The sequence below is a fragment of the Hippocampus comes genome, unplaced genomic scaffold, assembly GCF_001891065.2.
Source record: "Hippocampus comes isolate QL1 unplaced genomic scaffold, H_comes_QL1_v1.1 scaffold186, whole genome shotgun sequence".
Lineage (NCBI taxonomy): Eukaryota > Metazoa > Chordata > Actinopteri > Syngnathiformes > Syngnathidae > Hippocampus > Hippocampus comes.
Genome location: NW_017806236.1, coordinates 989,208 through 1,013,236, shown reverse-complemented (window position 1 = coordinate 1,013,236; position 24,029 = coordinate 989,208). Strand labels below are relative to the sequence as shown.

General features: G+C 41.7%; 4 protein-coding genes across 7 annotated transcripts in view; 2 read left to right on the top strand and 2 right to left on the bottom strand.

The window, feature by feature from the left end:
- Window positions 1–2,811, top strand: part of LOC109507598 (ubiquitin-conjugating enzyme E2 Q2-like) — a 9,138-nt gene extending 6,327 nt beyond the window's left edge. For both annotated transcript variants that reach the window (XM_019857134.1, XM_019857133.1), the window contains exons 11-13: window positions 114–209; window positions 968–1,034; window positions 1,128–2,811. In XM_019857134.1, coding sequence (XP_019712693.1) covers window positions 114–209; window positions 968–1,034; window positions 1,128–1,159 — 195 coding nt within the window. In that variant the 3' untranslated portion in view covers window positions 1,160–2,811. The remainder of the gene's footprint in view (window positions 1–113; window positions 210–967; window positions 1,035–1,127) is intronic.
- Window positions 2,812–3,121: 310 nt separating this feature from the next.
- Window positions 3,122–9,323, bottom strand: scamp5a (secretory carrier membrane protein 5a). Its single transcript, XM_019857258.1, has 7 exons — window positions 8,986–9,323; window positions 8,209–8,286; window positions 7,972–8,091; window positions 7,683–7,839; window positions 7,472–7,573; window positions 5,665–5,782; window positions 3,122–5,538 (listed from the first exon to the last, which is right to left on the bottom strand). The coding sequence occupies exons 2-7, from the start codon at window positions 8,213–8,215 to the stop codon at window positions 5,350–5,352; spliced, it is 693 nt and encodes a 230-aa protein (XP_019712817.1). The 5' UTR covers window positions 8,216–8,286; window positions 8,986–9,323; the 3' UTR covers window positions 3,122–5,349.
- Window positions 9,324–10,110: 787 nt separating this feature from the next.
- Window positions 10,111–15,191, top strand: parp16 (poly (ADP-ribose) polymerase family, member 16). 3 transcript variants are annotated; one of them, XM_019857109.1, is made up of 7 exons: window positions 10,111–10,205; window positions 11,056–11,252; window positions 12,164–12,301; window positions 12,386–12,592; window positions 13,753–13,924; window positions 14,016–14,160; window positions 14,419–15,191. In XM_019857109.1, the coding sequence occupies exons 2-7, from the start codon at window positions 11,064–11,066 to the stop codon at window positions 14,552–14,554; spliced, it is 987 nt and encodes a 328-aa protein (XP_019712668.1). In that variant the 5' UTR covers window positions 10,111–10,205; window positions 11,056–11,063; the 3' UTR covers window positions 14,555–15,191. The 3 variants fall into 3 exon arrangements, with proteins under 3 accessions (XP_019712668.1, XP_019712669.1, XP_019712667.1); XM_019857110.1 differs by having other exon boundaries at window positions 10,205–10,297; window positions 13,753–13,911; XM_019857108.1 differs by having other exon boundaries at window positions 10,205–10,297.
- A 2,302-nt stretch (window positions 15,192–17,493) lies between these two features.
- On the bottom strand, window positions 17,494–23,950 carry ctdspl2a (CTD (carboxy-terminal domain, RNA polymerase II, polypeptide A) small phosphatase like 2a). The gene is made up of 13 exons (XM_019857106.1): window positions 23,419–23,950; window positions 22,044–22,255; window positions 21,473–21,608; window positions 21,226–21,372; window positions 20,867–21,094; window positions 20,418–20,514; window positions 19,943–20,054; window positions 19,741–19,827; window positions 19,579–19,641; window positions 19,396–19,475; window positions 19,137–19,263; window positions 18,740–18,835; window positions 17,494–18,445 (listed from the first exon to the last, which is right to left on the bottom strand). The coding sequence occupies exons 2-13, from the start codon at window positions 22,230–22,232 to the stop codon at window positions 18,380–18,382; spliced, it is 1,428 nt and encodes a 475-aa protein (XP_019712665.1). The 5' UTR covers window positions 22,233–22,255; window positions 23,419–23,950; the 3' UTR covers window positions 17,494–18,379.
- Between the last annotated feature and the right edge of the window lie 79 nt (window positions 23,951–24,029).

Genomic DNA, 24,029 nt, shown 5'->3' with positions numbered 1-24,029 from the left:
GGGGTAGGCACAAACTTTCTTTTTGTTGTCTCTCTCTCTCTCTCTCTCTCTCTCTCTCTCTCTCTCTCTCTCTCTCTCTCTCTCTCTCTCTCTCTCTCTCCTTCGCGTCGCAGGGCTGGAGCAGTGCCTATTCCATAGAATCTGTAATCATGCAGATAAATGCAACTCTAGTGAAAGGAAAGGCCAGAGTTCAGTTTGGGGCGAATAAGGTGACCCAGTCTTGCATACTCAATTACTGCTATGAATGTTTAAGAGTCTTTGGTCATGCTTGCAGGTTCCCATCAACAGCTTAAGGATTATGATGATGTGAATTTCAGTGGGGTACGCCAATGTTAACATCATAACCGTTTTTCAAATGTGAGAGACCACACACATGAAGCCTGATCCTGAATAACGGGTGCTGAGTTGTGCGTTTGCTCCCTCTACAGTCTGTGTGCTTTTTGGGGGGAAACAGGTGTTAAAGGGAGACATACTGCCGCATTTAAGAGAGCCTTTTGCACTTAATGAAAGCACTTAGGCCTGTCACAATAACCCCACAATAACTATCACGTTAAACGATAGTATCGTTCCTGTATTTTTTTTAAGCTGCTGGTGTAACGTTTCGGGGCAATTAACTGTGTTTGTCAAGATCACTGACGGGAGGAAATGTAAATAAATGACGTAATATAAATGACGCATATCAACAAACACGCAGGTAGATCGCAATTTATCGAGTCTAAAAAAACAAAACTATCGTGTCCATTTCATTTTTCGAAGATTAAGTCGATCGTGACAGGCCGAGTAGTATGTACTCGTGAGGAGAGCACTGCAAACACACAATTAAGTTTGAAGTGATGGAATTGGAAGTGGAAGTGGAAGACAATCAAAAATCCTTGAGTTACAGAAATCAGTCTGGTCATTTTTGGGAAGTTAGCCATCACATCAAATTTCAATAAAAACCTGTTAAATGCTGTGTTTTGTCTCATAGAACCAGTACAATCTTGCCAGAGCACAGCAGTCATACAAATCCCTTGTGCAGATACATGAAAAGAACGGTATGTAGATGTTGATCCCTTTTTGGGGATTAGTGCTCACGCACATATTCGGATACACTATTGAGGTGTTAGCTGGTTTGTTCTTCTTCCCAGGCTGGTACACACCCCCAAAAGAGGATGGATAAGCAGCGGCAATCACAATGCACTCGGAACATGGGTCAACGTGTCTCATTTTCTTTGGAGTATTTTTCCCCCCTCTGACTTGCTGGGAGTGCATCACGTTTCTTGCAGACCCATCTGTTGGTTCATCTGACAAGTATTCCTTCGTATGATGTGAGGGCGTCGCCTGCCCTGATCGTATCTCTTCGATTGTCTTTTCTCCAGTTCGAATGTGTGTGTGTTGGGGGGGAGGGGGGTGTTTCCTTAGCTGCTTTTGACAAAGTGGACTTTAAATAAGAGTTTTAAAAGTCTTTCTGAAGCCCTTGGAGTGGCATGTCAACTCACATGTTTTTATTGATTTTGTTGATTTTCATGAACAGGTACACAGTTATTGTTTTCAAACTATCTAGCAAATGTTTATTTTATATGAGCATCCCAGACAATAAATGAGCCAGTTGTCAATAGTTTGGATGGTTAACTTTAAATTGAAATGACCTGCCACTCAATCTTTTTAAAGAAAGTTTTGGATCCAGAAGACACAAAAGGAGATGGGTTATAGTCAGGGGCCGGGGGGACTTTAGAATCTGCTCATTGCTGATAAACATGATGCTTTTTAAGAAACATCATGATGTGTTCCAGCAGAAATACAAACGTTGAGGAGCTCTTTTTGCCTTATGCCTGTCCGCACATCATCCCTGCAAGAGTTCTCATAGTTAAAGCCGCGGGCTTGATGTGCTTTACGGTTTGCAGTGTGACACTCAGTTGTATTGGCTGTAAATGTATTTTTTTCCCCCACGCCATTTCACTAGAGTCACACTGGAATCGGCCTCACAGAGTAAACAAAGGTTGTTGGGTTAGTAATAGTGCAATTTGTTTGTCCTGACATACCTTGATTGTAGTGGTTTGCACCTTCCCAGTTGATTTCCCAACCACAACCCTGTTACATGACAGTTGGGTTTACCCGCAGTGGGAGAGGGGGGTACGCTGGCTGTCCTTTATTGCTACGATATGCAGATGTGCTCGTGTGTTGCTTTTGGCATGAGAAATGAAAGGATTGCCGGTAGTGTAAAAATGCAATATTTGGCTTAACTTGGCTGTTATCACGGCAACAAAATCAAACTTGAAGTAACCTGCACACGTTTTAAAGGGGACACTGACTAATCTGCTCACATTTCAGGAACAATTTTCATGGGTCTAAAGTAACACAAAGGATGGTTAGTCACCATCAGTCCCGGTGTAATTTCACAGCAAGTGATTCATAAATGTCGAATAGAGCTCTTCCTCTGAATCATCGCAATGCAGCTCTGGTCTGGTGGCATTGTATCTTTGTCTTTCATGGTGTCACATCCACACAAGTGTCCAGGTGTGTCACCTCAAGAGGATCGTGATCTGCTGGTGTGGTGGCCTACCGGCGGATGCCAAAATTCTGCTCCAAGGGGTGAAATGAGAGATAATTTAAGATTGAAAGTAATGCAGTGGTGAATGGACTTGCACACTACTCTTAACTGGACTGAGTCAAAAAGTTGAATCTTTCTAAACCAACAAACAGAAGATGATGGCGTCTGGCATGAATTGCTTGCTTTGGTTTTCTTTCTCTTTTTTCATTTGAAGACATTTTGACCATGTACAGTAATTTGTAAACTTGCATCAAGTTTATGAATAAAGAATTTTACGATTATGACTGTCTTACTGATTTCACGTATGCCTTTTTAAAATTCAAGAACTCAATATACACCATTACAGATGAACACTATGAAGATTAAGATAACCAAACATCCTTATTTTTCTGCTACGGAAAGCCGAAGGAGACAAACATGCACGTGAGAATATACTGTAACACGTGAGAATATACTGTAAGTCATTTGTAAGGACATTTTGTTTGCCAAGAAATGGCAAAAAATGTCAAATCAAGTTTGGTAGTTATGAAATATATTAGCTATCTTGGTGACAATGATGCTTTTTAGTCGATGAATCCACAAAGCCTCGAATATTTTCAAACATGCAATTTAATCAACAGAGCACACACATTGGAAGATAATTGAATTTGTGTGCATAGAAAACAGGTATTCCAACTGAAAATTGCAGCAATAACTGTTTAATATGATGGTAGGACCAAATAATATAAAAGTAATCCACAAAAATTATTTGTGCACTCCCTCATGGAGACACAACCTCCTCAAATCCACCTCAAATGAATGTTTCTTAAATTATCCACGATGTTTTATGCACTTCCACAACTTATTTTATATTCATACTTATTTCAGCTATAGTACATGATTATACATATCAAACAGCAAATGGTACACACGGGAAACAATGGAGGAAATGGCTTTTTGGAAGCTTGAATACAGCACGATGAGATGGAGCGTGTCAGCCACAGTGTGCGCTACAAACTCACACTTCACTTTTTTTTGCACTCCATTGTGCAATGACGAACATCTGAGCCTGTACTGTTACACTCTATCAGTCATAAGTTAGCCAGTGGACATGTAACGTAAACACTGAAATTACATTAGTGGTTTTCATTTTGAGAGCAGTCCCATTCTCCATCAAAAGTCAAAATAGAGGAGCTCAACTAATTGTACGGGTTAAAGCATTTGGCTATTGCTCTCCTCAAATTGCTGGACAGTCATGGTTTTCACTGAGCACCAAAATTCATATTTAAAAAAAAAAAGTGGAGGGGAAAAAAACATGAACATGTACTTGAAACTCATCCAAACAGCAACAAATACACATAAAATAACGGAAAGGTTAAACAAACTGCATATTGAATACCACGTCATCACAATCAGACAAGACAAGTCACATTTTGGAATTAACAAGCAGTCAGTTACATATGTTTTGTACATTTCTTTCAAATCTAATACGGTGTTACTGATAATAACCAACGAGGGAATCTAGAAGACATTTGGATTTGTGACCTCCACTGACAGCTCCAACTTTCACCTCATTGAGATTCATATTGTATTTTCTTCATGAGAAACATCACAGTACACCTACTCGTGGAAAAACACAGACAGCCACAGAATGACGATTCTGACACCCAGAACTTGGAGAAAAATGGAGGCTTTTTTGTTTTTTTAGCATTAACAGGAAGAAGGAGAATTGTCAGAGAGGGTAAACTGATCACACACTGCTATTACCACCGACAACATCGACTATTCACATTGTATGCTCAACTTTCAGATTCAAGACACCGATTTGGAATGTTTATCCAATCAACTGCAGATCTGCAGCCCAATTTTTACAGCAAGCGTCTTGAGAGGTAAAGCAGGAAAACTGAGATAATTAAGAATATCATCTTAAATCCAACAGTCTGCTGTAAAGGAGGTTCACGGGCCCTTCCAACAAATGGTTTGTGCTTTTACACAACCAGTCTGTACCACAAAGATTTCATGATTATAGTAAGGAAAGTACAACCTGATACTGTGTGATGACATGTGATTAGAAATCAAAAGGATCTAACTGGCCTCTGACAAATGAAAAAGACTGGTGCAAATGATTCCATCTCCCATACCAAGATTAAGATACTAAAATGTATATTTGACTTAAGGATAAGGGAGTCTTAAGCGTTAATATTGTAAAGTTGGTTGTTGTTAATATTTCAATAGCGCCCCAGCCGTAAAGGATACGAGATAGCTTAACATCTTTAGCTTAGCATAAGAAAACAAGATCCAAAGTTGACAAAATTGGTGTTAAAATTCAGACCAGTAGTTATTATTAATACGACTTAGCATAAGACTGTCATATTGTGGTTTTAAATACTCTTGTGTAAGAATATGTGCGCATTAACTCGCTGGTGTTCCTGGTCTCAAACTTGCTATACTAAGATTAGCTAAGTGAAATAATCCGCATGATATCAATGTAGTGGCACTTGTTCGGCTGTTTGGAAATTAAATAAAGTAAAAAAAAGAAGAAAAAAAAAGAAAGAAAGACGCTAGATGTTACAGACATTTTAGATACATATTAAATGCCAGTGTTGATGCCAGTGAAGACGTAAAACAGGGAGAGATCGAATCCCTCTTCACTGATAGAAAAAAAGTAACTTATTCACACTGATGTTCAATAAATGTACAGTACATTTGCACCAAACACTCGCCCCTACATTATTCTGCTTCTCAGCTTTGTGAACAAAGGGCACCTAATTATGAGTTGTGTTCTTAATTCATCCCTTTTTGTATCTCTTCTACAGAAGAACAACCCCCCTTGACTTGTCCTACATGGGGTCATCATAGTTATAGGTGGGTGCTGCGGAGTACTGGTTCTGCTGCATGGCTCCCTGGGCTGCCCCCATTGCAGCCTGCTGAGCTGCCTGCTGGACGTGGGGGTTCTTCCAGGCCCCGGTGGCCCACTCCTCCTGGGCTTTCCCCAGACTGCCACCGCTGCCGCGGTAGAAGTTATGCACCTGAACGAGATGGCATGTAAATAACCAAAAATGGAGGAGGGATTTTGTACTGCGACTTCAACTGAGTGTGTGTGTGTGTGTGTGTGTGTGTGTGTGTGTGTGTGTGTGTGTGTATGTGTGTGTAACCTTTGAGAGCGCAATGAAGGAGAGCACTGCCACTGCGGTAAACATGATAGTAGGGATCAACATGACCACGGCTGAGCCGATGTTGGTGCTGAAGAACGTGATGGTAGCCAGCCAGCCACTGACAGACACAACAAAAGAGGTCATGTGTTTGACATACAGTATTGATTAGGGATACCACTTTTGATCAGACCGGTACCAGTACGAGTATTCACTCTTTGGGTACTCACCAATACTGAGTACCGATACGTAATAGTTTTGATATACCTGTATGAAAGTTCAGTTAACATAATGACAAAATTGTGAACAAAATATTTTCTTTCTGATGCAGATCATGATGATTTGCCAAATTCACTCTTTGGGTACTCACCAATACTGAGTACCGATATGTAATAGTTTTGATATACCTGTATGAAAGTTCAGTTAACATAACAAAATTGTGAACAAAGTCTTTTCTTTCTGATGCACATGATGATGATTTGCCAGTGTGCCAAACTGCTGCACTGTAGCAACAGTAGGCGGGGGACACCCTGAAACGGTTGCCAGCCAATCCCAGGGCACGCACAGACGAACAACCGTCCGCGCTCACACTCACACCGAGGGACAATTTAGGGTGTTCGATCAGCCTGTCATGCATGTTTTTGGAATGTGGGTGGAAACCGGAGTACCCGGAGAAAACCCACACAGGCACGGGGAGAACATGCAAACTCCACACAGGAAGGCCGGAGTCGGGATCGAACCCATGACCTCTGCACTGTGAGGTCGACGCCCTAACCAATCGACCCCGTGGCCGAGGGTTATAATGGGAATTTAACATATAACAGCGCTAAATGGAAGTAACTGTTCGTACTATTAAATGCTGAGCATACCTTTGAATGCTGACCAGTTATTTTGCGGATAAGCAAAATTGCACTCGTCTGTACTCCGTGTAGCTGCTCAAAATGCTAACTGCGCTGACCTTCACCACCTCCCAACAAGATAAAATGAGAGCGCAAGACGCAGAGGGGGAGAAGGCTCCCTTGACAGATCTGTGAACGGTGTCCCTCCATGTTTTTTTTCTTTTCTTTTTCTTTCTTAAATAAATCTCATCATTTTTTATGAATACTTTCGTTGTCTTGGTTTCCCTGGACAAGACAGGGTACATACAGCATAGACATAAAACCATTCACACAATCACCCGGTGGGAAATTAACCTACATTGCCAGCTCCAAATTCAGGTGCCACTATACCATCAGCGACTGTGAATTGCGATGAACCTCAAAATAATATAGAGCACCGCAGAAAAATGACAGTCTGTCAAAATGAACAGTCTGGTTGGAATGGCCACTTCAACTTGAGTACAACGCAACAAGAATTTTCAAAATCGGACCATCGAAATTGAGCTTTTGTGTTGTAAAAAATATATATTTCTGTGATAAAACCTGGTCCAAAAAAATAACTTGGGGAACGCCTTCTTCGATTAGCTGACAAGTTTCAGTCAAAATTACCCACCAATAAGCTCGTACGCGCCGAAATTCTGAGGCATTCTCAAGTGGGCACATCAAAACAGACGTTCAGTTTCAAACTGCGTCAGTTACTCTAAGAACTGCACTTAAATAGGACAAATCATTTGAAGAGCAGCGTGGGCAGCAAAATAGGTCATGTATTCGAGTAATCAATTGTTTGTTTGTTTTTCCTGGATGTATTTGTTAGAGGATTTTACAGGCATTTGAAGTGTACAGGTGTATCGGTACATTCAAAAAAATGTGTCTGGCAAGTTGTATAATACAATACAACCAATGAGGCAGCTAAATCGATCTGAAAAGCTTACCAGACTCCCCAACCCGGAATGCCAACAGTCTGGATAATACTGATCACAACCTGGGCCATGAAGACGAAAAAAAACGCCATGAAGTTGAATGAGCTGTCCGTCCTGAGGGGAGGAAACATTTGCACATTAGAAACAAGCGCTTTTTTATGTCTTTTTTTATATACTGTATATTTTTTGAATGACGTCATGCGTTTAAGTGGAAGCGGCTTACTTGAAGGCCTTGTAGATAGGCCTGAACCAGCACACGTATGAGCAAGGAGTGAATAGGATGAGCCACAGGAAAGCCATTCCGAAATTAGTGGCCCCGCCTCCGCCACACATCCACGCCAGGCAGCCAATCAGATTAACAGCCAGTGTAGCACTATTCACTGCCACAAAAAGAATGATAGTCAAGTCCCGATTTTTTTTTGACTTCATTAAATCTCCCTTTCACCACAATTCCATCCAGCCATTATCTGAACCGCTGATCCTCATGAGGGTTGAGGTCGTGGAACACTTACGGATCCACAAGTAGTAGAGCCGCTTGCACATGGTGCGACGCTGGTCAGGGATCTCATTGAAATCTTGGTAAAAGCACGGCTTGAGGGGGATGAATCGAGGCAGGGGAGGGAAGTTGTTCTCTACGATTGCAAAACTATACTTGAGTAAAGCAGTCTACAATGCATAAAGGCTGTTGTATGGGAACATTATATTCCCGATGTTTTAATCCTGACTGTGGTAAAGGTGTATTAGCATACCTGCCATGATGAGAGCTGTATATTTTCTTCCGCTTGCAAAGAATAGCTTTTAGATCAGCTGTCTTAAAAACAAAAGTACTAAAAGAAAGAGATAGAGAGGGAGAGAACATGACATGCACAGGCCTTCTTGTGACAGATTTTCCACCCCCATACAAATAGGTGAGAGGCGCTACCCAGTCATACCAGTGCATCCACCCATAATAAAGTCTCTTTCCGTGTTATTTGTGCAGCAGAATGAATGAAAAGTGAGCCGATAGGAAGGCTGTGTCATATAGATGACAGCTTGGAGCAACGTGGCCTTGTGGACTGAAACGGGAAGAATGGTGATACATACAGGCCAAAAGATACAGGCCAACCGGACTCACGTATTGCACAATACTCGTAGACAACAAAAAACGCTACATGTTGACGGGTTATAGAGGACATGGTGGTGCATAGCATGGTGGATGCCACGAAGGGCATCTTTCTGTCGCCGAATATTAAAGCTCTCTCTGCGCAAACGTAATCTTTTTTGGGGAAGGTTGTTGGATACATTGTGGTACGGAATGCATTCCATTTTTTTTTTTTTTAGCTAAGATGACGAGGGCAATGGCACTGCAGTGGGACACCGTGCATCTCGATGCCGGGCGATTGAGAAGCGCTGTCCTTCACCCTGTGCGTCACGCCACGGGTGCATCCGCGCTTCTTCCCCCGGACAGCGAGGCTACGGAATCCGGTTGGATTTCAACCCTTTTCAACGGAGTGTATGAATGGAAATATGTGCATAAATCGACTTACCTTGCGTTTAGTGAGTTGCTAGAATTCCACGTTTTTGTTTGAAAAGCATCTTAGAGATGAATCTTCGTCCAAATGCACGCTTTGAAACGGATAAATCCGCCAAAGAAATGTACCGTTGGGCTTCGAATGATGGTTTGGGAGGAGGAGGTGATCACGTGACGTGGGGGTCTTTTTTTTTTTTTTTAACTCACTCACTCATCTAGCTCACGGTTTTAGCCCGAATGGGCAAACACCGGACTTGCTACTGAACCGAATCAACCAATCACGAAAGCAGGGCTGTTGAATCAACAGCAGTTTGCTTTGGAGATGATTACACAATCAAATCCAACTGGCTGCTTGTCAGTGACGTCACATAATGTCCAAGCGCTATCTGCGAACGAGTGAGCTAAATAGTTAACAAACAAACAAATAAATAAACAAAAAACAATCTAGCAAGCGGATTTCTTTGTAAACTGAAAGTTGACACACTATTCAAACCAAAAAGATTAATTTAGTTTAAGATATTTTAAGTTAATAAAGAAGCCTACGTACCGATATTTAGGAGCGATAATGGTTCGGAGAAAATGTTTGTTTTTTGGCGTGGGGTTTTTTTCTGTCTATTCTCAACTTTATTTATCACTTCCAATTTACACGAAAAGACCTATTTAAATGTACGTATGAAAATGAAAAACATATTTGGGGATGAAATAATAAATAATAATAAATAAGGGTTAAAAAAATATATTTTCACCTTATGGACAAAACTCCAAGCAGTTAGTTTTAATTGCATTGTTTCAAAGTATCTATGATCGGGGAAAAAAATATGTAATGCTTGTATTCGTTATTTAATACAATAAAGCATGGCTTCCTTCCTACAAGCTTCACTTTTATGTATACTGTATCAAATGTAGCTACAACTGGCCGGACAAATTAACCGAGTTCTGGTCTTACAAGGTTGTCGAAAAGGGCTGCGGCAATATGTTTCATTATTTTTGACCGCGGTGAAAGCTGTTGTCGCACATCACAAGTATGAGATTGTCAAATACAAAAATCTTAATGGGGATAATTTATTTTTATATTTTCAGAATGACCGATGGGATAGTTTTGAGTTTGAATTTCAGGCTTCATTCGAGGCTATTCTGTATTATTTTTCCCGGGAGTCAATGAACGCAACAGTGCCATTGGCTAATGTCAGCTTTTCCTGGTCTTGGGCTGCCTGTTATGAGTTGAGCGAACTTGAGGTAAGGCCACTTGAAGACAATCAACTTTCCTATTTTAGGGGAAATCGGTCTAGGTACCACCCGAGTATATTAAACGACATACATCTTGAACAGTGAGTCGATAGTGTTGTTTACATCGTCAGTGTATTTGCATATTGACACTTTTGTGACAGCTAGCATTAGCCGTTAGCATTAAAAGCTATAGCCAACCATTAACGCCTTTTAACCTCATGACAGCGATTTCTTGCAAATCTGTGAGCATATCCATAGATAGTGCGTCGCACTGGTGATCACGGATACGAAGTGAATGTGTTGTTTGATGTAAAACTGCGATGTGATCAAGAGCTGGAAGCTGTTCTCTGTTGTGTTGCATTAACAAACAGTCAACTAAATAGCTTTCAAACTAAATGTGTTGAAAAGAACAAATGGACAATGTTTTTCTGACAAATAGACCGACCTTTTCAATTGTGTTGCATTCATGGATGAAACGTGAATTTTGCCCTTGTTTAGATCACAATAAATTGTTTTAAGGTATTGAAACATTGAACATGTGCATTCAAAAGTTTAGAGACGGTCAAATAAGTTGAACAGGAAAGATAGTTGTGCGTTTTGGATAAATCCTGAAATTTCACTTGAAAGCCCAATATCCTGCAGAAAGAAAGAATGGTTCAATTTTCTAGTCCCACTTCCGAGTTCCTCATTTTACGCTCACCTCCAGCTGCACGTTGACAACACTCCTCTCTGCTCATATTCAGCTCCTCCTGCCATTCATCCAGCCATACCAGCAGATTCTGTCCAACAGCACCTACATGTTGGCTCAATCCCATTTTGCCATTCTGTTAACATCTAATTGGTTTGCCTCTCTTCGCAGTGCCGGGAATGCAGCCGCCACTCCCGCCGCAGGTGGTCCGAGAGCTGGTGTGCTCCTGTCTTCACAGAGATCCTGTGGCGGCCGATCTTCGCTGCAGCCTGTTTATTGCTGCTGCCCAAAACTACAAGAAGGATTCTTTGCTTCGCCCTTTCCCTCCTCGATATATACACAAGGACAGTAAAGATTTTGATGCACTGGTAAGGTGTACACGATTAGTTTTGGCTTCCTCCCGCATCCCCAAAACAAGCTTAATGTACAGCTGAGAGACTTTCAATTAAAAACGGTCATTTAAGTATTACAGTCCGCATGTTATGGAACATGAAAAGTTGAGCAGACAAAGCCACGGATTCGTGCATTTGTTGTGATCTTATATTTACGCTGAACTTGTTAGAATTTTGTGAAGTTGTTAATATATTGCTTGTGTTTGTTAAAAAAAAAAAAATATATATCACTTTACACTCAACCCGGAAGTCAGAAAGAAACCACAAGGGAGGGAGAGGGGGAGGAAAAAAAACACGCTCGAACTATCCTCATTTTGAGGATAATTTGAGTTAGGCAAAAAACTCCTGCACAAGCATATGACAGTTACAACAGGTCACAAGACATAAACAATGAAGGCGGTGATACAAGGGAGTGTATGAAGGAGGGGGTGATGGTGGGGGACTATCTTCCGTGCATACTTTCATCAGGGGAAGGTCGAGATAGCAGATGTTGTTTTGGAAGCAGGCTGCCCAAGAATTCAAGACAGCCTTGAGTCCGTGGCTAATGTCTCTTTAGTGGCGTCGATCAGCCAAATCCGTGATTTCTGTCAAAATTTGAGCACGGATTCCAGTTTCTCCAGGTTCTTGTCCATCTTGCAGAGACGCTCCAAAACCGCAACAGTTTGTGGTTGAGCACAGTCTGAGTCTGAGTGTTGGACATCCGCACGATGCCATCCTTAGACCGGCAGCCTCTTCACTTCCAATTGAGCCGCTCCCGTCGGTTGAATTTTGCGATAGATCAGGATTGATCAGCCCTAGAGGATATCCATCCATCCATGTTCTTTGCCAGTGTATTTTCATTTTCGTGATCTTCTCCATGAAAGGGAAAACAAATTACGTGTGTCTAGTTGGCAGACGTGAACTCCTTCCCCGGTGTGAGGGAGTTAGTACGGTTGCGACCAGGAGAGGGAGAGCACCATATGGCCCTTGCGCATTGGATCCTCTCTTCCAAGAGCTTTGCTGTCAAGACACTACAGAAGGATGAGGTACAAACCGTTCACCACAAATGCACACATGACGGCTTTTTCTCCCACTTACTCGGTTGTATCCGTTCTCCCACACTCTACCAGTACGCCAAACTTTGTACCCTGACGCAAAGCGACGGCGTTTCTGCTCCTGCGCCGGACTTCCTGTTCGAGCTGGAATACTGCGACCAATTGAACGCGCGCTTTGAACGGATGAGAGAGGACCGGGATGTCTTCTATGCCTTCCACGGGAGTCGCCTGGAGAACTTTCACTCGATCATCCACAACGGGCTCCACTGTCACCTCAACAAGGTCAGTGCGGCATTCGGCTTCCACTTCCACTTGACTCGAGGTGAGTCAGCTGTCGGTTTTGACTCAGACTTGTCACACTTGCAACGCTTGAAAAAGATTTGATTCATTGGTTAGAAAAAAAATTTACAGTGAAACATAACAGTAAATATTGCTTTTCATTTCCCTCTGCTATTAGAAAACTTTTATTTTCTCATTCATAGCATTTTATAACATAATGACCACCCCTTGAGATGGATGAAAACAGGTGGATTTTGCTGATTAATTCATATTCCACAAACACAAATAGTAATTTGACTGCTGTAATTAGACAAGTGGGTCGGGTAGAACATATTGTAAAGAAAAAATTTCCCCCTAAAAAAAAATATATATATATAAAAATTCAAAACACTGAAGTAATCCTTACCAATTAAGATGGATGTTAATATTGGAGGCATCTTTAAAAAATGCTGATCTAAATATGTTGGACAATAAGGAATTTATTGGCCAATATATGAAATAACATTGTCTCATAATATCAAAAAATATGATTCAAGAAAAAGAAGCAGAGCCCCTCTAAATTAAAATAAGCTTTAATTTATAACACTGTAAACATAAGGACAATAGCTTTTGAGCTTTATATAAGTATTATATTTCAAAATATGGGATGTGGGAATCAACAGTTACATTCATTTTAATTTGAGAACGGTGCTACCAACACAACTTTGAAACGCTGTAATAAGGTCTTTTCAACGTAGGTAAAACAACTTGAATGCGCTTCTTGAAGTGCTCACAGCTTATTTCCGTGAGGATGTTAACGCCTTGGAGCACTACAATGTGTTTGGGTTTTTTATTTTTTTGACAAAATCTGCTTACTTCCACTCTACCAGAGTGCAGTACAGACACACAGTAACAGAACGACAAAATCTCCATGTAGGAAAAAAAACGTGACTAATTTGAGTACACACTGATCCATGTTGATTTTTGTGCGATGCCCTGTAGTCAGCCCGATTAATCGATGGCCTGATTTACTGCTTGGGCTCCCGTCTCAGAGCACCTGTGCTCAACTTTTATTCAAGTGAAGGGGTTGAATCAGTAGTCTTTTTTTGTTTTGTTTAGAAATTGATCATCTTTAACCGTCAACTCCAGCTGAAGTTTGTTTGCGTTTTGTATGTCGCACGCAGAACTCCGTGTTTGGGGAAGGGACCTACCTCACCAGTGACCTCAGCTTGGCTGTGCTCTACAGTCCCCACAGCAGCGGTTGGCAGGAAAGCCTCCTGGGTCCGATGCTCAGCTGCATCGCCTTGTGCGAAGTCATCGATCACCCGGACGTCAAGTGCCAGGTGAAGCGAAAAGGTGTGTCGGCGTCGCATCGTGCCGCAAATGCCGAGTTGCAAAGTCCAGCGTGAAGCTTCATAACCTCGCACGCTCGTCTCACCTGTGTCAGACTCTGAAATTGTCGACCGTCAGCGCTCGAGGGCCAAAAACAGCGAAGGAGGGGACGTGCCGGAAAAGTACTTTGTGGTCACAAACAATCAGCTTTTACGTGTCAAGTACCTGCTGGTTTACTCTCAGAGGAGACACACGGCCAGGTAGGAAGCTCCATGCCAAAGGTTACAAATAATATAAAAAGTGTACACTGAGATGTTTATAATATGTTCATGATCTGACTTTGCAATATGACATGCGCTACATATTAGAAACATAACTGGAATTGCACACGACTGTAAACCACAGAGGTACATTGCCGCCACAGAAAAACAAAGTTCCAATATTTACGATCATGTTTATTTCAATCTGCTTCATGTGGCATGATCACTATTGTCTGTTGCTTTGTTTCTGAATCACAGACGTTCTCGCAACACCTCATGGTTCCTCAGACACCACTTTGCTGTCATGATGAGTCTCTACCTTCTGCTGCTCATATTTATCGGCACGTTCAACTCCAACACGTTCACGTCCTTTTGGAACAGACGGTTCAGTTGACCGACCGCACGAATACTGACTCGCTCTTCATCCACTGTGCCTTCCTCACTGTGACCGGAGGCCTCGGCACCTTGACTGCACGTTTTGATTCTGTTTGTTTCCCCATTGTCATCATCAGCAAAAAAAGGCAGTAAGGTGTGTCACTACACAAGTTAAAAAGGAACTTCAGATGAGAACATGTAGCATCCTGATTTTATTTCTTTTTCAGTACTTCTTCACATTCTAATAGAAATACAGTGGAACTTTTGAAGTCGAATTCCCCTGGGGTTGTGGGCAACATTTTTTTGAAAAATATCCCTGCAGTGTAAGTCACGAGGGCAAGTTAAGTGTTGGAGGACACAATTTATTATGGTTTTTTTTTTTTTTTTTTTTTTAATAAAGTGGTTACCTTTACACTTGTATGAGAGTTGAGAATGTTAAAGTGCAACTTGTCCTTTTATGAAAGTTTGATCTTGGAACGCATGACCGCTTTCTGTTAGTTCCTATGGGGAAAAAAGTGTTTCGAAATCTGAACAAACCACAAGATTGTTGCTATTCCGGTGTGCCGACCTTTGAGGTTCAACTATAATTACCAAAAAGCAAAAGCAAAGGTACTCTCACTCTCCTTAAATAAAAGTAGATACTTGTGGAAAAAAAAGGTCGAAGAAGTACATAGTCAAAAATTGACATGAAATAATAGTCTTACTATCAGTCCTATAGCTAATTTGATTGCTAGCTAGCTTGGCTGAACGATAAATTAATTTCAGCAATTGCGCTAATACATCTTACCTGTATGTCTTTATTCACTTGGGGTTTTTTTTTAGGCTTACAAAGAATCATACAGTAGTTGGATTTTCTTTAGGGCATGGATGGGGCTATCATGCTCCTCTTTTGCGTTGTCGTTAATGCTCCCCGAACCCCATCCATGTTGCTGCTGCTCCTTTTTTCTGTTGACGTTAACGCTGTTACACCTGCAAAGGCTATTCTGACTAAGAAAGTACTGATAGATATTTTCAATTGGCGCAAGTAAAAGTTGAGTTGTCAGAAAAATAAAATAGCCGAAAAAGAGTACAGTACGTCAATGAACTGTTTGCGTAAATAGCTACATTATATACGTACGGTAATCATTACAGTATGTATCACAGGTGTCAAAGTCAAGGCCCGGGGGCCAGATCTGTCCCGCCACATCATTTTATGTGGCCCGCGAAAGCAAATCAAGCATGTCAAGTTCCATGATGCTTGCTAAAGTCTGAAACAAAATTTCAAATTGTCATATGCAATCCACAATAACAGTCATTATACTTGACTTCTGATTTTAAAAATAGTTATTCATCAGTTTGTTGTGCACTGTATGTATAATATGTAGAGGGAATTAAACATTGATATGGTTTTCCAAAATTCATAACGGCCCCCCCAAGGCAAACCGTAACTACAATGTGGCCCGTGACAAAAATGAGTTTGACACCCCTGGTATATATGAACAATGTATAATTGCTGGATTGGCTTTACTGTATTTAAAAAGTAGAAAAAGTGTCACTTTTCTATTTCTTTTATGTCATCCTCGGAGGAAAAAGATTGGACACCTTTGTGCAGGGGTCTCCAACGCTGGGCCTGGAGGGCTACTGTCCTGACTGTTTTCCAGCTCTCCCAAGAGCAACACACCTGATTTAAATAATCAGGATCGTTCTAATACTGCTTCAGAGCTGGCTGATGAGCTGATCGTCTAAATCAGATGTGTTGCAGGCGGGAGAGCCGGAAAACAGGCAGGACAGTAGCCCTCCAGGCCCGCAGTTGGAGACCCCTGTTATAGAGTGAAATGTCAAGGGTATCAAAAGGGGAGTTACAGACTCAAAAAGTTGCTCGCTGCCTACAACCTTGAATAATTTTCAGAGTTTGTTTTAGATTTTTTTATTACGGTGCGGATTTTGTATTCTACTGTTGATCAAAGACTTGGATTGATTGTAACGATTGGTTGGCGAATGCATAAGAGCTTTCTCCTAAATCGGCTTGCAAGGATGCCTGTATTATGTTGTAATTTCCAACTTGTACTGAAAACTTACAGCCAGAGGCTATTGTAATCCAATCCTTTAATACACTACGAATGATATGTAATGAAAATAAAATGTATTCAGCTGATGTTTGTGATCTTTGGAAATGGAAGATATGTTGTAAATGGTATTTTGCTAGCATGGAGGCGTTCTCCTCCTTGTCTTTTTTTCTTAAAATTGCGCACCTGATAGTTTTGATCTTTTCTCTTCATGTTTATAATCACACACACACACACAAACACACCTTTTGGAAGAGGGTGAGTCCACAAGGGGGCACAAAATTACCTTCAAAATTGCCACTGACTCTCACATTCCTCAGACATGCATTATTCACTCATTGAAAAGTAAATAATGAATAGGGAAACTTTTGTGAACATCAGAATCCAATTGCAACATGCAGTTAGCTAGCTAGCAATGCAGGCACTAGAAATGCATTTTCATGGCCGCTTTAGAGTGCCTCATTGTCGGCTGGGAGTGCACTTATGTCAGAGAGAGTGAGTAAAAAGGTCAGAAATAAACCAACTGGACAGCACGGGTGTGAATAGGGCTTCGGGCTGGTGTGGCTGTTTTAGAGTGCCTCATTGTGGCGGTGTGCAAAGCCCTACGAGACGACAACCCATTTGGGATATATTCCAGCCCACATAGGCTTTAAGTGGATATATTTTCACGGCTCAAATATGTAGGGATAAGAAACTATTTTTTAGTTACATTTGGGGGTGATGTGGGTTCAGCACATTCAGCAGACACGCTAAAAACATCCGAGTGCGGAGTGAATGTGTTAGAAAAACAACAAAAAAAAGCAAGCGTCGCTGAAGCTGACATTTGAATCTGGAACCTCAGAACCGTGAGGCAGATGTGCAAATCACAAACGCAGTGTGTCATCTACCTGTACATGTATGCAGATACAGAGTCCTATAAAAACATATTTATTTTCATGGAAAACCATTGAATAACACTGAATACAACATGATTGATCATTCAAGAGTCAATAAAACTTGTTTGTAACGCCAACAGATGTCCCAGAAAACAGGAATCCAAAGCAATGGCTGGTGTTAAGTCTTTTTTTTTTCCCCCTCCTCAAACTGAGGCGTTAGTTCACCTGTTTAGAAATCTGACGGGTGTGGAATCAGCTTACAAATGGGCTGGATGTCAAAGCCCTTTGTCGAACAAGGTGGCAAATACAAATCTCCAAAATGAGGGAGTGGCCATTATGGCTTTGTATTCATTTAAGAGTCTAGTCTATCTTACATTACGGAACCTTAAAACATTAAGAACTTTTTTTTAACTGCACCTTTTAAACAGACAACTGCATGTAATGGAGTAAAGCATCACAGAAGTAAAGCAGGCATACTGCAAACATAATACACTAATATAATCATTTTCTTTAAAAAAAAAAAAAAAGTATCCAAACTAAAATCTCAACATAAGACTTAAAAACCTTGAAGGGAAAAAAAACCCAAAAACAATCTGTACATGTATATACAAGAAAATAGTAACTATAATACAAGTCTGACTGGCCGAACACAAACACATTCAGTTTTGTCGATCCAAAATGGCAGACAAAACACCTCCATAGAAGCTAGCCTGCTGCAGCAAGCATATCAGTCACAATATTAGTGTCTCTGGATAAAAACATCCATTTCACTCTTATTTTTTTGCATCCTTTTCTTTCTTTCTTTTTTTTTTTAAAAGAAAACTCAATAATGTCAATATGGAGTTTATCGAGAAATCCATTGAATACATCCTTCCTTGTGGAGGGGAGGGGACGGGGTTTCCCGTTGTTGCGGACGCCAGCTGCTCAGTCTGAAGGCAAGAGGTCGTGCAAGCGAAACCGCTCTCTGATGTGCGGTCGGACGTCGTCGTTCTGACACAAAATCAACATGACGTCAATGGAAGGGGAGGGGGAGGGGTGGGGTGGAATCATGTCCAGTGAACCCCCACGATTATCTGAGGATTGGGTCTGAGCCCTGGTGCCAAACTCCAGAATGACACCCGCCCACAAGAATTTGTAATTACCTTTATATGCCACATGATGGCGGCAAAGAACTACTTTTGTCTGGCTCATTTCCCTTCAAATTATCGGCCACCACATGGCGCCAAAGCAATACCGCGAAAAAAGTGGGGTTCACTGTACACGATGCTGAGCGGCAACTCTTACCAGCTCCACCAGCTTCTCGAGGAAAGGAACCAACTTGAGAAGCTCGCTGTCATTTCTATCCACGAACCAGCTCTCGATTGGGATCCCATTGGAGAGCTGATGACAAAAAAAAAAAAAAGGTTGGTAACAATACGCTTTGAGAAGCATTTAATTTCACTTTACAGGGACTTTAAACATCTTCCATCTATAATAGAATGTTTATATAAAAATTACAAATGGCGGTGAATCAAATCATTTCCTATTATAACCGACATCTGATAGGGTTATTTGCTTGGTGAGTGGATTTTTCATTCGTAGTTTTTATTTCATTTTGACTTTTACTGACACTGATTTCGCACCTTGCTTCAGGACGAACAGCACATTCACTGACATACAATTGAGGAGTCCCAGTTGTTACCTGATAGGCGAAGGCTTGAGGTGAGTTGTCAATTATTATCGTCTTGGAAAGATCTCGTCCCAAAATGTTGAGGTCTTTTATATAATTTCCTTGGACACACACACAGTGCTCACGAAACAGACGGTGTCTAAAAACAATTGAGAAAAATTAGGAAGGCACACACCTTTTGACTCTTTTGCCCCCACCATCTCTAAATTTAAAATTTTACTTCTCAATACTTTTGTCCACAAATATTTCGGGGCGGGGATTCTTCACTGACCTGACCAGCTGCTTTTTGGGATCAAGGATGTTGAGCAACTTGTCGGCGTACACTTTCTTGGACGCCGTGAAGAGAATAATCTGAAATAATGCGAGAATTCAAACAAGAGCAACTTGAGTGAAGCAAGTGTCCTGCTGTGTGGTGTGAAAAAAGAAAAAAAAAAAAAAAACGAAAAAAACTTACCTCATACATTTGAGACATGCGCTCGAGAAACTCCCGGAAAAATGGCCTTAATCGCAAAAGTACCTATGTTAAAAAAAAAAAAAAAAAAAAAAAACAAGGAGAACACTTACTAACAACAACAAGGAATATTATGTCCACACATGACCAGTCTAGAGTTCTTACCTGGTATATTACATCCTGAAAGAGCACAGGGAACGTCAGCGCGGCATCTTCCAGTTCGTTCAAACTGCAGTGAACCAAAGTTTCATCCTGGGAAAAAAAAAAAAAAAGTACACAATGAAAACCTGATCAAAAACTCATCCACTCTCCTTCTAAGAGGACCCCAAGAGCAAAAGAGGCTCTTTTGCTCTTGAGGTCTATTTACCAAATCGAGGACGAGAGAAAACTCGGGCGTGCTGCGTGTCTTCAAAGGTAGTGCTGGTTTGCGTGTCAGCTGCTCTTCTGTCAATGGTGGCACGTGCTTGATGAAGAAGTACCTGCAAAACATAAAGTATATTTCTGCTTCGCAACTGATGCAGCTACTACCAGCAATAGCCAATGGAGTCTACTTTGCTGTTGACATGTGTACTTGAGTAAGATAATTAGGTGACAAATTCAGTTGAATCTTAACATGTACTCTGTAAATTGGATTTGCTGCCATCTTGTGGTTGGTATGTTATTTTATTTTATTTTGTATACAGTATAGAATTTTTTTAATGCAGCAATCATTCTCTCCTCATGTGATTTACAAGTATAACATCTCTCCACTTCGCCCGGGGAGCTCCACTTTGATATTGATCTGCTATTTTGCTTAACAGCTCATTAATTATGCGCGTGCCAGTGTGTGCGTGCACACTTACGGGTCAAACACTTCCCAGTCTTCCTCGTACGACGGCTCTGCGGGGGCGGAGGGTATCGAGTGTGGATAGCTGCCATCTGGCAAACAACCAGGAGGAGCTGTTGGAGGCAGAAAAGATAGACGTGATGTAGTGTTACCTGTATGAAGACGACATGTAAAGGTGAAGAGGTTTAAATGTACAAGAGATGATGAAAACATTTCGGGGAGGTGGAATGTTTAAATGTTTTATGTTGTAGTGTGTTAATTTATTCAACTCCCCCCCCCCCCAACACACACAGCTTTTTAAGAATATTAGCCGATTAAAATATCCAGCCAGGTAATTGGTTGTTGAAGCACATAAATTAAGCATTTCCAGTTCACCTGGAGAACTGACAAATCATGCACGGTTCCCGAGTAGTGAATTACATGCCTTGACGTGAGAGTGCCTCAGTGAGTCCAAGTTGGTGGTACCTGTTAACGAGGGCATGTCGCTTTCAGTCACAATCTCGCCATCCTCCACGGTGGAGTCGGCGCTCATTTGGAGCCTCTGCGGCAACGGCGGGCTGCCGTGACAAGCGGCGATGCCCTCGGAGGACGTGAGCGTGCTGCTGGGCATTTCCTTGGCCTGCTCGATGTCAAGTTGCTTCATTATCTCCTCTGCCTCCATGGCTTGGCCTGGAGAGTCTGAACCAGGCGTAGCTAAATAAAGGACACCAAAAATTTTTCAGACCTTGCGGAAAATGCACTTTTTAATGTTTCCTTACAAACAGTGCCCACTCAAGTGAAAAATTATGCAAGCACGTAATTCAAGGACTTGTGTGTGGTTTTACCAATTTTGGTCGCGGGTGAGAAAAAGTTGAAAACGGGAGAGAGGATAGTTCCGAGGAGGGTGGTGTGTGGAGGACTGCTCGCCGCCTCAACTGAAGCTTCTAGTTTGCCATTTGGTTTTAGCGGTTTGCTGCTGCATGTTATTGGATCTAAATCAAGAAAAAAAAATATTCAACAGGGGGGAACAGAGTTACCAAGTATTGCTTGATGGCAGAATTAATGGAGAGGTTAAATGTGATGATGATGTACCTTTACTTGGACTTTTTCGGCAAACTCGAGAGACGGTTTTGTTGGCAAGGCCTCGTGTTTGTGGTACTGAAGTGATGAGATCGCTTTTATCGCTGCAATCAATGCGACTCCTCTTGGCAGGAATATCTGGCTCCACCTACCAAGGATTAAAAACAGGAGCACAATGAGACAAACCCTTTTTCGATTCATTCAAGTTCAATGTTCAAGCTTCTGCAACACTTTAGAGCTGTGGCATATTGAAAAAAATGTGGAACCTTGGGTTATGATTTGAATTTGTTCCGTGACCCTGTGTGTCACCAGAAAGACTTGTAAACCGAGATAACATTTCCCATTGGAATGAATGGAAATGTCATCAATTCGTTCCAGCCCAAAAACTAATTTACGTTTACCTTTTATTTATTTGTACGTGACTAAAATGAAAGAATGTATAGAACACGATTATGAAGAAATAAAACATTAAATAAGCATGACTAGTTATTACTCATTCTCTACAGGGTTCAGAAGACATTACTAATCAGTATAATATCTGAAAGCATCATTACAAATCAGTTGTGTGTATCGTGAAGCTTACCTTGACAGGGTCACCCCGGATAAACTTCTTGATGGTAGACAAGAGGCCCGTTTCATTCTTCGGCATTCTGCCTCGGGCTCTCAGTGGGTGCGCCTCCACTGCACAGCGTTTCCTTTTCACCTGGGACGTTGGGGCTCGACGGCCTAAGGTGGGCTGCTGAGGAGCTTTACGCGCTCTCAGCCGCATCATGCTCCAGCATCACATAGAAGGATCTGACAAGAGGTGTTGAAAGTTTTACTTACAGTTTGGGGGGGAAAACATTGCCTTAGAAGAGTGTGCTGTTTTGACTAACATTTTCATGTATACTGTATATTAATTAAACAAAGTTTGCTATTGTGTTTAAAATTGCGAAGGTTTTTGAGGTGCACAAAACAAAAACCCATTTAATTTTGCATGTGTATGACACTACTCGGTTATTTCAAGTGAATCTTTTTTTTTTGAAACACTTTGCATACCTATGGACATGGAGCACCCCCGCCCCCCCAAAAAAAAGATTACAAAAAGGCTCTAACAACTGTTTTATTTAAGTAAAAACTGAATTTAAAAATATTATGAAAATCCGTATTATAACCCAGGTGTTTTTATGGAAACACATGTTCGTCTTATTTCTCATATTTAATGAAGTATAAGTTTAATTATGAAAAAAAACGCTTGGGACAGAATGACTTTAGTGTTCTCTTCGCATCACTTAGGACAACTCGTCTGATCCCATTGCGACGCAGCCGATGTCAACACTGCCTCATGTTCCTCCCTCGTGTCTCCACCACTAAACTTGGAGGATCAATTCTGTTAATCGATATGCGAATTGTGCCTAGTGTTAAGTGTGGTCACTTTAAGTTGCGACCACCTGGCCTAACGTCTTCTTAAATGTGCTTTTAACAGCACCGCCAAATACCTACACCATAAAACATTTGGACACCAGAGACGTCAGCGATGGTTTACGTTAGCCCCGCCGCTGTCTTAACTTGACGCGTACAATTAACGCCAGTGGAGCGTGGACGGGACCGCGACAATACCCGACTTGTTTTCAATGTTCGTCCGTCAATATGTCAACGTTGCCAGGTCCCTTCGGTCAGTTCCGTCGCTAACGTTTAGCCACGGTTAGCTTCAAGGCTAACAAACCGCGAGACAAACTATGACATTTTGAATAACGGAGCACTTTCAACCATGCTTTTTACAAGCTCCTTGAATTGGCAGTCAAATCAGCGAGATTTCTCAACGCAACGCTCTGGCGTTGTTTTGTTTCCTTCCACGACTATTTTCAGCCATTAGACTACGCCCCCTTTGCTGGCTAGCATCTTGCTAGCACGCAAGCTAAGCTGGCGGGGACAAACACTACTCCGCTTACACATGTTGACGCCGTCCTTGTACTCACAGAAAATGGACGAAGCCCTTCCAAAAATGTCCCGCGGCGTTTTCAGCTCTGCGGCCGGGAATCTGCCTGACAGCCCCCGCCTGAGGTCGGAGTGCTTGCTCTTGCCCAGTGGCGTCTGTCGCTGTCGGTAGTTTGTAGTCACAGATCGGCCATGTCTGCAGACGCCATTTCCCGCCTCCTCCTCATCACAAACATGCGCGAGTACGCGCGAGAATGCGACAGTCGCGCGCGCGAACGAACCAACGTGGCGTGAGTCCACAGGGAAGATGTCCTCGAGCACACTCAGGAACACGGCTTCCACCAGTGTCAGCTTTAGACAGCAGTTACAAAAACACGAGGAAAAATCGAAAGGAAGAAATACGTACCACCAAAATAAAAGACTAATCTGAACGAAACGAGGCACAGTGGCACACCCAGCTTCACCTATCCACTGATTCCTCCCCCCAATATTTTTTTCATATTTCTTTTGTTGAGGGGAGCAGAGCAAACCCAAATTTTCGTGGAAAAGACATACTGAAAGCGTATTAAATTTTCAGAATATTTTTTGGGGGGGGGGCGCTACTTTTCACCTCCAATGCATTTCAATTGACGCAGATTTTCGCTATTCCCGT